The sequence below is a fragment of the Antennarius striatus genome, chromosome 1, assembly GCF_040054535.1.
Source record: "Antennarius striatus isolate MH-2024 chromosome 1, ASM4005453v1, whole genome shotgun sequence".
NCBI lineage: Eukaryota > Metazoa > Chordata > Actinopteri > Lophiiformes > Antennariidae > Antennarius > Antennarius striatus.
In genome coordinates, this window is record NC_090776.1 from 11,575,480 (window position 1) to 11,588,369 (window position 12,890).

Genomic DNA, 12,890 nt, shown 5'->3' on the forward strand with positions numbered 1-12,890 from the left:
CCTTACATCCTGTTGAGGCAATATAATGTACTTCAGAGCCCATCAAGTACAAGCTCAGCTATCCAAATCACTGAATTCTGGTATTCCAAGCACTTCCACAACATTTCGACTGCTTCTGGAAACATGAAAGAACGAGTCACTCAGGATGACACCTGTCCAATAAGCTGTGAAATTTCATTTGCATTAAATACTCCCAAGTCAACCGTTACTGTACTACTTCTCGAATAAAGTGGGAGCAATAGAAATATCAACTCAGCCACGACGGTGTCATCCACTTCACCTCGTCTGAACATTGTGCAGTATTCAAACTGCAAGAACTTCTGCCCAATACCATTTAATGTTAAACTGGTATCTGGCATAACATAAGTACTGTTTTTCCAAGGGAGACCTATAACCAGATTTATTATGGAGACCATTACCGGTGACATGTCGGATCTGACACAGGAGTTACATTAAGAGTTCTTTAACACGGTTGTGTGGTATGACTGAAGTGAACCTGCACGGTTTAACTTCACAGAACATCAGTCAGACGGGGCTGAAAACATTCCGATCAGGTTCTTACAGTAATGCCACGATTCCAAAAAGTCCAGACACGTCCAGTAATGCTTAAACACCTTTATTGTGCCCAATCAGAACAAACTCCACAACTGTAAGTAGCAACAAACTTGGCAGACCACAATGAGGTAGACTTTCAAAATTCTAAAAAGCAGCTGGGCTGAAGGGACAAGCTCAGCATGACAAAATAAATTGATAAAGAAAAGACACTTTGTCTTTGGCACACAGCTTATGTGTTCATGTCCAACTGGAACAGGAGGGGGAAATGGAATAAGAAAGCGATGAACAGTTTACTGGGGTCTACTCAAGCTCTGATCAATTATATTTTACAGCTAGTGGAAGTTCTTACATTCAACAGGAAACAAGCAGCTGTTCCAACATAGGCGTGTACCCCTGCTGATGTACAAAAGTGATTAAAAACCACAGCCACCTCTCCAAGTGTGCAAATTAAAAAGTGAAAACAAAACTATACACAACACAATATTCACTCATCTTAACGGGGCCCATCAGTTACTGGAGCAGCTGGTGGGTTACCAGTTAGTGCATCTAATACGACTGTCAGATATATTTAATATGGAGTAAAGTTGAAAGTACAACATTTTGTGCCCATTCAGTTGAAATTTGGGAGGGCAAATTAAAAAAGAGCAGAAAAATGTATGAGAAAAAAAGAAAAACTAAAAAACGGGGGGTTCTCTCAAACAGCCACCTGGCAGAATTCTGTTCAAAATTTGCTTGTCATGACTTAAAACCGTTTGTGTACAAATTAGTAAAAAACTGCGTAAAAATGTCTGAAATGCGACTGGTTAAATGAAGCCCAACATTCAACTCCCAAAAGTAAGACACACCAGCTGGCTTGCACAGGAACAACTGATGCCAACTGGGGATTGGGGAGGGAGAGGAGGGGAGAAAAAAAAATTTAAAGGCACTGTATGGCATTTGCCAATGAACGGCAATGAGACTTGCGTGATTGCTCTTCACTATGCAACAAATGTAAACCAAAAAAATAAATAAAGAAATGGCATTTTCATCCACTTCTTAACTTTAGGCTAACTCCCATCTTTCTGTCTGGCCACAAGACTGGGAAAATGCGCAAGTGTGAAGGGCCCCTGGTCTCTCCCAACAGTCAGTGTGCATCGTGCCACTGTGAACAGCAAAAATGTAGCAAGTGCAAAAGTGAACATTTCCTACAGTGATATCCCAGTGCCTGGTGGAGTGCCATCGTGCCCTAGAACGGAGGGCTGTCCAGCACTCGTGCTCTCCTTGGCATGCTGCCTCGCCCCATCAAGGGGGGGGCGCCTCCTCTGACGCATCACAGCGTGGGGGATCCATCGGCTCTAGCAGGAGTCCCGGTTCTTCTGGTTGCGCATGAGGGGCCGGTGGTTGCTCAGGATGTCCATAGAATGCTGCCAGTGCCAGCAAGAGCGACAGTAGTACTTGAAGCAGGCCTGGAGTCAGATGGGGGTCAGGCGGGGGTCAAGTGCATTGGAGGACAGGAGATAGAAAACAGTTCGGATTAAATCTCTGCATCAAATACCGACTGGAAAAACAAAAGGTGTATTAAAACAATTAAATGAACACTGGTCTGAGAGCGATCTGCCAGAACATCTTTATCTACAAGCCCAAACAGCCCAGTTCCCATTAGCTCCTACCACCAGCACAACTCCTCAGCGGAGACCGCATAAAAGACTCAAGTCAAATGAGTCTCTGCAAATGAAGTGGCAGCATGACATTTACTAATGTCATGTCCTGTGGGAGGCCACTGTTGAAATTCCCATTTTAAAAACGAGATTTGAAAAGGCTGAAAGCCATTATTCGATTAGAACTTGGGTCTCCTTTGTAGCATTCATCATTTTTAATCACAAAACTGGACTTGGTCACTGAAAGGATAACAGCATTGTAAAACAGCATTGCAAGCATCTTTACTGCCAGCCTCCACTAACCTGGTCTCTGCAGAAGAAGGGCCCAGGCTGGCGAAGGCAAACTTGACACATTGAGTCCTCCAGGTAGGGGTCAATCTGGACCTGACGACAGGCGAAAGGACTCACGTTAGCTCGAATCAGTCGGAAGCCCCAGATAAAACAATTGTTTGAAATTCATTACTTTTACATCAAGTGACTCAACTCTTGACAGTAGGAAATAGCCATACCTTCTTTGTAAACTTGGGGGTTTTGATCTCCACAAACGCTGCGCATACAGCTTTCAGGTAACTGCGCTGATTGTTGAAAGTGACACGTCCAGAGCCTGTTCGCAAGAGTTTCAATTTCACAAGTATCAGCAAATTAGTGATACAGTGCGCCCTCGCGACTTCACCTCATCGCAGATTTTTGGTATGCAGTCACATAATCCCGTACGCGCATTCTATTGGCTGACGGCATCTGGAAGTGCGCGCCGTTCCGTGAGGCCTGGACTTGCATGATACAAAGTACTTTAAGCAGTCCATCAGTGTTGGAAAAGGTAATACAGATAGGTGTTTTAATATCAGTTCATAAACGTTTAAATTACTGTAAATAAAGTGTCGCTATATTGCGGAATTAGTTATTCGCATGCGGTTCCAGGAACACATTAACCGCAGGGAACTAGGGCGCACTGTATTTTGTATAGAACATGCAGTTTCACATTTTACACATTACAGACTAAAGAGTTCATTTCCTCCACATCTAACATCTGCTTGTGCTTCTGTCTCCATGCAGTTTGCAGACATCTTGTTAACAGCATTTTTCTCTCAAGCATATTGTTCGATTCTTCTCACCTATTGGGTACTTGTGCTTGTCCGTGTCAATGCCGGCATACATGACTCCTCCAAACAGGTCGTTCATGATGCTGGCCAGCGCCTCAGCATTGAGCATGCCATGCAGTGCACCCACAAACACAGTCTTACTGGGATCCAGACGCTGGGCAGGGCAGCGCACGTAGTTACTATCAGAGATCACCCAGGGGATCACCTGCACCTGGACCAGGGAAGAAGCAAGAGCCAATCACTTCAAAGTTTAATATTTGTCTATTGTTTCCAATCAGGCTTGTTATTCACCCAAATGGGGACCATCAGGTGACCAACAGGTCACCTGTTCTGTCCAACAGAATTCAAAATTTTCCTAAATCATTAATTGAAATGAGTAAAAGCAAAAGTATGGAGAAAAAAAGTTGAAAAATAGAGAATGGAATGACAGATTCAAGTGGCTTTACTCCAGTCAGAACCCCCCCTCCCCCACTGATGACTGAGCATATTTCAGTCTAGCTAGTTTGGTTTCTACTCACATCCTTGCATCGCATTCTGCGGCTGGACATCTTGAAGTAATACTCCCTGTTGTCTTCAGGGTGAAAGGGGTCCTGGGAGCAGGCGTGGAGCAAAGCCCGCACAGATTTATCGTTCTCAAACACCAGGTACACGTAGCCTAAAAACAAAATACTTCAGGAAAGAAATATGGGGCACCCACAACAACGTATGATTTTAAAAGACTACATGCCCTTCAGTGTGATAAGTAGCACCTACTATTTATTTTTACAAACAAAACAAGTTGCATAGCCATTTGCAGCCTGCTGGAAAGAGCCAGGCAATCCAGGTTTAAGGGTCTAATCAATTATTTCATATCAAGAAAGTGTTCAATAATGAAGATACTCACCGAGTTACCTTTATTGTTGGAATGATTGCAAACCTGATGTTTGTAGGTTAAATCAACATTGTGTGTGTCTCAAGTGGAAGTCTTGCTATAAAACTGGACATTTGTGTTCATCTTTCCTCATGTAGGTTTCATGTCTTAACACCAAGTCACCAGAAACCAAACTCACTCCCTGCCTGACTCTGCCACCATCTTTACGCTACATTTAAGCACCAGCATCACCAAAGAGCTCCAGAGGTCAAACTGGCCAGCATGCCGTGTGCTCACCACAGTGCAACCAACAAACCAGGAAGGGAAAAGTAGCCTACCAGCTCGTCGTTACCTTTGGCAACATTACCTTTGGGAGGGCAGCGGGGGTGCTTCCCATCCTTACCCGGCCACTCCACAGTCAGAGGGCCATAGCCGCTGAAGGTGTTGACCAGGCCGGCTGAAATCAAGGATTAGTTAGTGTTTTCAGACGAACATTGAGCACCAACAACTAAGCTTTTCATCCAGATCTGCCATTTGGATGACCCTCCATTTTCTTCTGACAAATTTTTCATTGGTCATAATTATTCTGAGTTGTTTCCTGACAAGGATTTTTTATGTTCTTTATTTACACTTTGTACCATCCTGCTGCTACAACCCCTGGAGTTACCTTCTGTGATGTCCCAGGGCACGCCACCAAGAAACACCTTGCAGGAATACAAGGGATCCTTGTTGTTCCGAGGAGGCAGCTGACCACTCCAGGTGAACGTGGCCTCATTCACAGCTGAGGAGTCAAAAACAAGGAAGGTAAAATTCAGGTCATGCCAAACCCACACCCGTTTGTCATTTATCAGCATCAAGCTATGAAACATCAGGGAATACAACATAATGACTTTGGGGATGTGTCAACGTGACATCAGTTCAGGAGGCTGAATCAGACTAGTTTCTACATAAACTTGTCCTATACACAAATTGCTAAAAGTTAATTTAAAAACTGAAAAGTTTGTATATTTTATTACAGGTTGACATCAATTATGGATAAAATCTCCAGTCGAGACCTGAATTAAGTAACACTCAGCTAACATTAAATTTCCAGGAGGCCGTCATGTCAGTATAATCTAAATTACTGTTTCACAATTCAAAATTTTCCCAGCCAGTTTCAGTCTCTTGAAATGATTGCCAGTGTTTAATGACCCACATTTATCAATGACCCTGCTTGAACCTGGCCAGGATTAATTCAACTTTGTTTCACAGCAGCTAAACTCTTCTGCCGCTTTTTGTGTTCGACTCAAGCGCTGCATGCACAACTCATGAGTCACTGGCTAGGTGTATTTTAGTGTGACAAATGTTCTTAAATTTTACATGAATATAAACTGTTGTGTTTACGTCCTCAAAACACGAAAAATATTACACATAACATTAAAGCTGTGCAGTAAAACAGAATTAGACCAGCAATTTGTCCGATCCCAGGTGTTTTTGCAGTACCTGCAGCTTGTCGGTGGAGGCGGGCCTCCCTCTCAATACTGAAAGCATCATCTGATTGGTCAAGCACATCTGAACCGGGCCACAGGCAGCCGGTATGCCAGCGCCGAGACACGGCCGAGGAGGCAGTGGTGGATGGAGGGGTCAGGGGGGAGCTGGAGTCCTGGGGGTCCAGACGCGAGCCCAGACGCAACAGATCCTTCTGCATGTTTGAAGTCAGATAAGGCAAGGGAGGGGAAATCCGAAGGGTCGACTGCAGAGAAAACAAGTCCAAACTAGAACATCTATACTGGTTTAAGACAATAAACTCCAAAGTGTCAAACAACCAAAACATGAACCGAACCGGAATCATCATGCTGCCCTGCTCAAAGGTCCTGCCTAGCACCACCACAGCAGCAGAGACCACTGGCACCAGTCCTGCACATACTAGTGAGGACAACCGTCTACGGCACGATGGACTGACAAACCCAACAGGAGCACTTCACCAGACCTGTGTGTCCAGTTTCTGAAGAGTCCAGTCCCAGTTATTGACTGGGAGATGAACCTCCACAAACCCCACAGAAACAATCAGCAAGTGGCAGCATGAACACACTCCCCAGTAACTCCAGTCTGCTGACATCACACATCACGACATCTGCAGGCTGTAGAAGTCCATAACAAGGAGGATTACTGCTGCAGTCAGTGATGAAGGATCCATTAAAGATTGTGTAAAATGTGTCTTCCAGCTGTGAGTGCCAGAACGTCAGGCAACTTCTTTTTACTGAATAAATCAGTCTGAATGTAATATTGTTCACCAGTTTCTTACCAGAGCAAATATGCTAGTGGAGCATTTTTTGATTGTGCATTTCCACATCACTCTTTACAAACCCAACAGGAAAGTTTCTATCAACTAATGAATTAAAGCCTCCAAGATCAATCTGGCAGCCACAATGTGCCATTTTGTGTGTCAAGAAACTCCTTCATTGAGAACTGATGCCATATGTGCACTTACTGCAGGCTTGGTGCCAGTTTCTGCCAACACTCCTGCTGCACTACATAATGTAAAGCTCTCCTCAACCCCTATTATCATTACATGCATGTTGGACTCCTGAAATCAGCCAACTGCCTATACCCAACGGGGAAACGTAGATTACATGTCATCTTAAAAATACCACACAAACACTATACATCTACGTTTCTACAACTGAACCCCACCGAGGTTTTCAAAACATTTGGGGCGGCAGTGGCTCAGCGGTAGAGCCATCGTCTTGAAGACAGGATCGCCCAGCCATCGGGGGTTCGAATCCCGCTCCCGCCAGAACATCCCCCGGAGTGTGAGCTGATCGTGGGAGGTGTCGGCTCACCTCCCAGCCACTGCCGAGGCGCCCTTGAGCAAGGCGCCGTCCCCCCTACAAGATGCTCATTGGGGCGCGACCCTCGTGTGCGACCCGTCACTCCACCTCCGTTGTATCACTGTATGTCCTCTCTTACTAATTGCATGCCTACAGGCCCCTAGTGTGTGCTGTGTTCAGGGGCCTGTAACCTCTAACCCATGTGTGTAATTAACACATATATATACATGTGTGAGTGTGAGTGTAAAAAGAATTTCCCCAAGAGGGATAATTAAAGTATAGATTATTATTATTATTATAAGACAGTCCCGAATAAGCATCATCGCCTCACCAGCATGTCACAGAGGTGGTCTGAGCCCGAGCTGAAACCGCTGGTCTCAGAGTCTTCAGGACTGCTGGAACGAGAATCTAGGAAGGAGCTGGAGTCCAGGCGGTTTGCCATACGAGCCATGCTGGGGAACTTCTCCAACAGGTCAGCAGTCATGCTCACGGACTCAGGCGGAAGGTAGCCGGGGGGTTTCCCAAGAAAGCTGCTGAAGGGACTGTTCAGAGTACCTAGCACTGGAGAAATGAAACAATTACACCATTTGTAGTCTTGAAATGACAAACATTTAAGAATGAACAGTACAAGTATCCATAGTAATACAGTGCACCCTCGCACATTAACACTCAACTTCACCTCATCACGTACTTTTAGTAGTCACGTAACACCGCAAGCGCATTCTACAGGCATCCGGAAGTGCTCTACGTTCCATGAGTCTGATTCCGCGAGACACAAAAGTGCTTTAAACAGTCAATAAGAGTGTGGGAAAAGGTAACACAGATAGAAGGTGGTTTAATATCAGTATGAGGAGGGTTCATGAACATTTAAATTACCATCAATAATAGTTTCTCACTATCGCAGAATTCGTTCTTCGCATGTGGTTCCTGGAACCACATCAAACTTTAGTTTGACGTGGGGTGAGTCTGCACAATCTACAGAATCATATTGATCCATCAGGAGTTAGCTAGATGGTGTCTAAAATTTGCATTTTTGCCCTTTTAGGGGTTTTGCAACTGCATATGCAAATGCAAATAAAACAGTGTGGGTGGTAAAACAAACTGAAATGCAAATTCAAGTTTCCACAATCTGCATGTAAACTTAATTACTTGATTTGCAAGGTGGCTGCCAAAAACAAGTCAAAATGTTATTGATGCACAAAGGTTACATCTTGAGCAGTTTTATGACTTGGCTGATACTTATCAAAAGCACAACAGTCAGACATTGAATACCTCTGTATTTAACACTATTACTGAACATCAAATGTCAAATTCTGTTCTTGAAGTTCAGCAATGTATAGGATATTACATTTGGCATCTTCCTTTTGATAAAGCGGGTCGGCTGGTGACTCATATGTATTGGGTGACCTATATCAGTGACCCTGAGGCTTTAAAGGAATTACTCAGCATTAGGCAGCATTCGTAGTTCTGTCCCACTTTAGAAAGCTCTAAATGAAGTCGTAACTGGTCATTTGATGTGCAACAGCAACACCACAGATCAATGATTACACGCCTGACAGCTTCTGAAGTCAACAGGTTATTTATAACCTCCAGATTTGAGTAAAAAGATGAGCAACGTCACCAGTTTTTCTACTGATGGACTGGGGGAGATGCAGCAAAGCAAAAGTGCTACATCATCCTCCCCGGTGACACCAGTCTGTTCTCTCACAGACTGCCATTAGTGATTAACAGATGAATAGAAATGAGGACTACAAAAATCTAATTATACATGCCACGCAAAAATCATGTCAAATCAAAATCAAAATGAAATAGCAAATGGCTAACAAAAGTCCTAACTCCACTGTCTGGGACTATTATAGGAACTTGAAATATTAAACCACACACTTTGCTGTTACTCCTGAATTAAGTCAACAAATGACCCGATACTTACTAGATGGAGAGCTGGTCTGAACATGAGAAGGGGAGGTGTGTGTATCCGTCTCCTGGCTACTCCAGGGTCTGTCCCACCCAGACAGCCGGAGAGACTGGAGGCCCAGGCCCAGGTCTGTGACACCGGGTGGGCCCCTGGACGATGGCATCTCATCAGGGCCAGGCATGCCACCACAGTTAGGGAAAAGCATCCTCCTGCTGCCGACCGCAGCCAGCTCCGACTCTGTCAGATCCAAGATCCAGTTCAGAAATGGAGAGAGTGAAAGGAAGTGTTAGATAGCTAAAAAAAAACTATTATGTCAGTCAGCATTACAAGGACAGAAGCAGAAATTCATAAAGACAAACTCTGTAGAAGAAAATAAATCTACAACAAAAAGGTGAAAGTCTTCCCTCATCACCATACCTCCCCCTACCCTGGATGACAGGGAGCTAACCTGCTGCCTCTGTTCTCTGTGAAACTGCCATGCATCTCCGTCCGCATCACTGACCCACCAAGCAGCATGTGACATGGCTGCTGATGCACTCGCACACCCCTGCTAATGACATCAGCTTACCCCCACCTCCCCGCTTCCTTGCCCAACAACTAATGAAAAAATTCCTGTCAGAGCTACTGGCTTGCCGATAGAAGTCCTCCCCTCTCCGGTCGACACAGCGTGCCTCAGTCGGTGGACGACAAGCAACTGCTGCTCACTCTGTCTAGCCTCGTTTCCTGAGCGAGCTGACAGAGGAGGGAGGGGGGCAGAGCTTCAGTGGGAGGCAGCATGGGAGCAAATGACTCAGCAGACTGGATTTAAAAAAGGACTTCAGTCTTGAGGACGTTCAACAACCAAAAAACAAGTATGCTAGTTATCTAAATAAGAAAAGTGCGTGCAGGACAATCCGTGCGGCAGAAGCAGCTGACTGATCAGAGGACTGAGTGATTTGCACCACCAGCTCCTCCCTTCTCTCTTCAGGCCTGGAAAGCATCCAGCTGCTAGCCCTGATTCAGCAACACCACGCTGGGCTGGCAGGGCAAAGGCCACACCAGACATTTAGCTCAGTTTGCATCCCCATTTCACTTTAAAGTTAAATTGTGTTATACAACGGCTTACATCCAGTCAACTTTGTAAACTCTTTACATAATCATGGCTGAAATTTCCTAAATGCCATGAGCTGTGCTGACCTTAAATCTTGGCAAATCTTAGGCTATAATTTTTTATTTTTTTTAAAAACAGTACTGCAATACTGCGGGCCAGCTATGCAGCATGAATCAGCTGCTGGCATCCAGATGATGACAAGGATAAAGCAGGCTCACCAGAAGGAAACTGAAAGGGTGGAAGTGAAAGAGGCTCCTTAGACTGAGAGGAGACATTTCACCATGGAGGGCACCTGAGGTCAGCCTTCATTTTACAAATAGAAACAATAATCCTCATAGGGAACTTTTGTCCACTCTAATCACACATGTCTACATCGTCAGACCCATACACACAAAGTTCCGCAGTATTTTTGCTGAATAATCCAGCCCTTTTAATTTATCATCATGGTCAAGAAATAAGACTAAGGCCATGTTCACATTAAGGTGTTGCTGCCTCAACGTGACATCTTTTGTAGAGCTGTGGGACACAATCTGACCTTTCGTTGACTTTCATGTGGTCCTAGATTTGATCTGATTCAAGCAAGAATTTAAGGATAGTACATTTGGATTGGGAGACCCCTCCAAAGGGGAGACGGAGGTTTTTGGAAATTATGGACCGATTACCACCAAGTCAGCCAAAAAAACAACCTTTATAAAAACGGTCGAGTATGGTTCCATTTGAACCAACAAGCCAGACCAAAATAAGAGTTTGGCAATGAACAACATCTACGCAGATGGGTTAAGTTTGTAGAAAATAAACGCACTTGGAATTTATTTTTTACTATGAGACATCCATGCGTGGAAACGTTCCCTGCGTTTGCCTCCCACTCCCACTTTACCACACAGCAGGTCGGGCTTTCCCTTGGCGTTGGGTGTGGTGCACACCCCCGTGAAGTCCAGCGCGTTGCCCAGCATGTTGTTCATGGCGCGGAAGATGTCAGCGTTGCTGCAGGTGGACAGAGCCGGAGACTCGGAGTCCGGCTTCTCCGGCCTGCGGGGATCGTTTCTCTAGACCCGAGAAGAAAGTTCAGGGAAAAAGGTCACGTTTTAAACACATTTTAAGGCCTATATTGAGCATTAAAAACAAAACAAAAACAAAAAAAAACAACTTTAGGGAAGGAATTTAGAAAACTAATTCCACGTCGAATTGAGAGGAGGCGTCGGACACATTTTGAAGAGACACCAGAAGTTCAAGTGGTTCTCTGTGACCAAGCTAATTTAGCGGCTTAATGCATTTTTCTTCTTCACTCACCAGGGAAAACGCCATATTAGTGGACTGACAGTCTAAAAGAAATAAAGCTTCCACCACAACAACTGGCGCCAGTCCTGAAAGCTCATATTTATATGAAGGCGGCGCCAATAATTAGGATCAATTTTTTGAACGTGTGCTCAGCGGATGGCTCGGGCGCGAGCCTGTGGTTCACGCGCGGCGCGCCGCGGGCACAGTCAGTCACGTGACCCCCCCAGCGTGACCCTGAAGCGCTTGTTCGTTCCTGTCCCCCTCCCGTCAGTCCGCGGGATGGGAGGTAAATAAGGAAGTCACAGGAAAGCATGGCAACAATAATGCTATAAATAGGCGTGAATGTTAAAATCAAGTCATGTGGTTTATAGTGTTTGATCCAGAGACGCATCCTGTGTTTATGAAATGTGTGCATAATGTAGTCCTTAGATAGGAAGCTGATGTACCCATCCTGCATAACTAATACATTTTTAAGGATTAATGATTCTTACATGTCTTGGAGGATCTTTATGAATTCATCTTTTGGTTGGTGTTGTGGAAACTCAATAAAATGAACATTCAGATGGTTCTCATCATGACGACATTATTAATGCTTTGGAAAGTACATAACTGATCATCTTTGCAGGAGTGTTTCACAGTCTGGTAACTTGTTCTTAGTGGTTTACAGCATATTGAGAAAATGAATTGTTATAAAATACAAAGCATAGGGTATGGGTAAATGATGAGCAGTAGTTTTTGATAGTGGTTAGTGTTTTATGTAGTTACATCATTTACTCTCTACATGATGGAGTCTGTGTTTGTTCATTATCAGCTGATCGATTCCTTCAAATATAAGTTTCAAAAGGAATCTCCTCCAATCTGTAAGGTTGATTGACTTTTAATAATACTGTAAGTCTCAACTTAGAAATACATATTTTTATTACAATTTAATAATTGTTGAAGTCAAATGGTCACATTTTGAAATTGTATATTATTGATGACAAATTTGAATGAAGACAGTTTCATGATAAATGAAGGACTGTTTGGAAATGAGACAATGAGGGAAAAGCCTCCAGGTCAGCTGAACAATTTATGGATCCTTTATCGTCTCCATCTCATTTGCTTCACAAAAGAAAGCATCCTCATCACATGGAGCTGCAGGTAGTCTCTATACCAGCATGAGAAGACATTTTTAAATCTGCAGAATAAATGCTGATGCATACGTAGGAGGTTGTTGAGGTCAGATCATCTGAAGCAGCCTTCCTCTGTTCTCCCTTATTGCCAATGGAAAGCCAGGTGCAATCTACAAAACATTTCTGGAGCATTTTGAAAGTATCACAGCAGTAGCATTCTCCTACACGACTGGACAACATAGGATTAAAAATGGTGAAAACAACTTTTGAAATTCCTTTGGGATGTGGACAATGTTAAACGATCTGTGAGGCGTTCTGTTTGTTTTTGGTCGCCTCCATCTCCACGTCTCCCTCTTCCTGTGCTGTTCTTTTCTGTGAAGACAGATAACAAATAGTATTCTAATTCTGGATAGTATAAAGAGTCTATTCTTAAACATTGAAATGATGAGTCATCATTTGTCTCTCTGAAGTTGGTCTGACGCAAGTAGATTTATCTCCCTCGCTGTTTGAAGCCTTGATTTTTCTCATCGTTTTCTCATTGTT

The 12,890-nt window shown here is 44.0% G+C and overlaps 1 protein-coding gene across 3 annotated transcripts; it reads right to left on the minus strand.

The window, feature by feature from the left end:
* Positions 1-581: 581 nt before the first annotated feature.
* Positions 582-9,769, minus strand: cpeb1b (cytoplasmic polyadenylation element binding protein 1b). Of its 3 annotated transcripts, none has more exons than XM_068321366.1 (11): positions 9,316-9,769; positions 8,883-9,104; positions 7,284-7,513; positions 5,625-5,874; positions 4,810-4,923; positions 4,495-4,599; positions 3,811-3,947; positions 3,305-3,503; positions 2,702-2,796; positions 2,496-2,576; positions 582-2,000 (listed from the first exon to the last, which is right to left on the minus strand). In XM_068321366.1, the coding sequence occupies exons 1-11, from the start codon at positions 9,344-9,346 to the stop codon at positions 1,890-1,892; spliced, it is 1,575 nt and encodes a 524-aa protein (XP_068177467.1). In that variant the 5' UTR covers positions 9,347-9,769; the 3' UTR covers positions 582-1,889. The 3 variants fall into 3 exon arrangements, with proteins under 3 accessions (XP_068177467.1, XP_068177458.1, XP_068177450.1); XM_068321357.1 differs by having other exon boundaries at positions 4,510-4,599; positions 9,285-9,769; XM_068321349.1 differs by having other exon boundaries at positions 9,285-9,769.
* Positions 9,770-12,890: the final 3,121 nt, after the last annotated feature.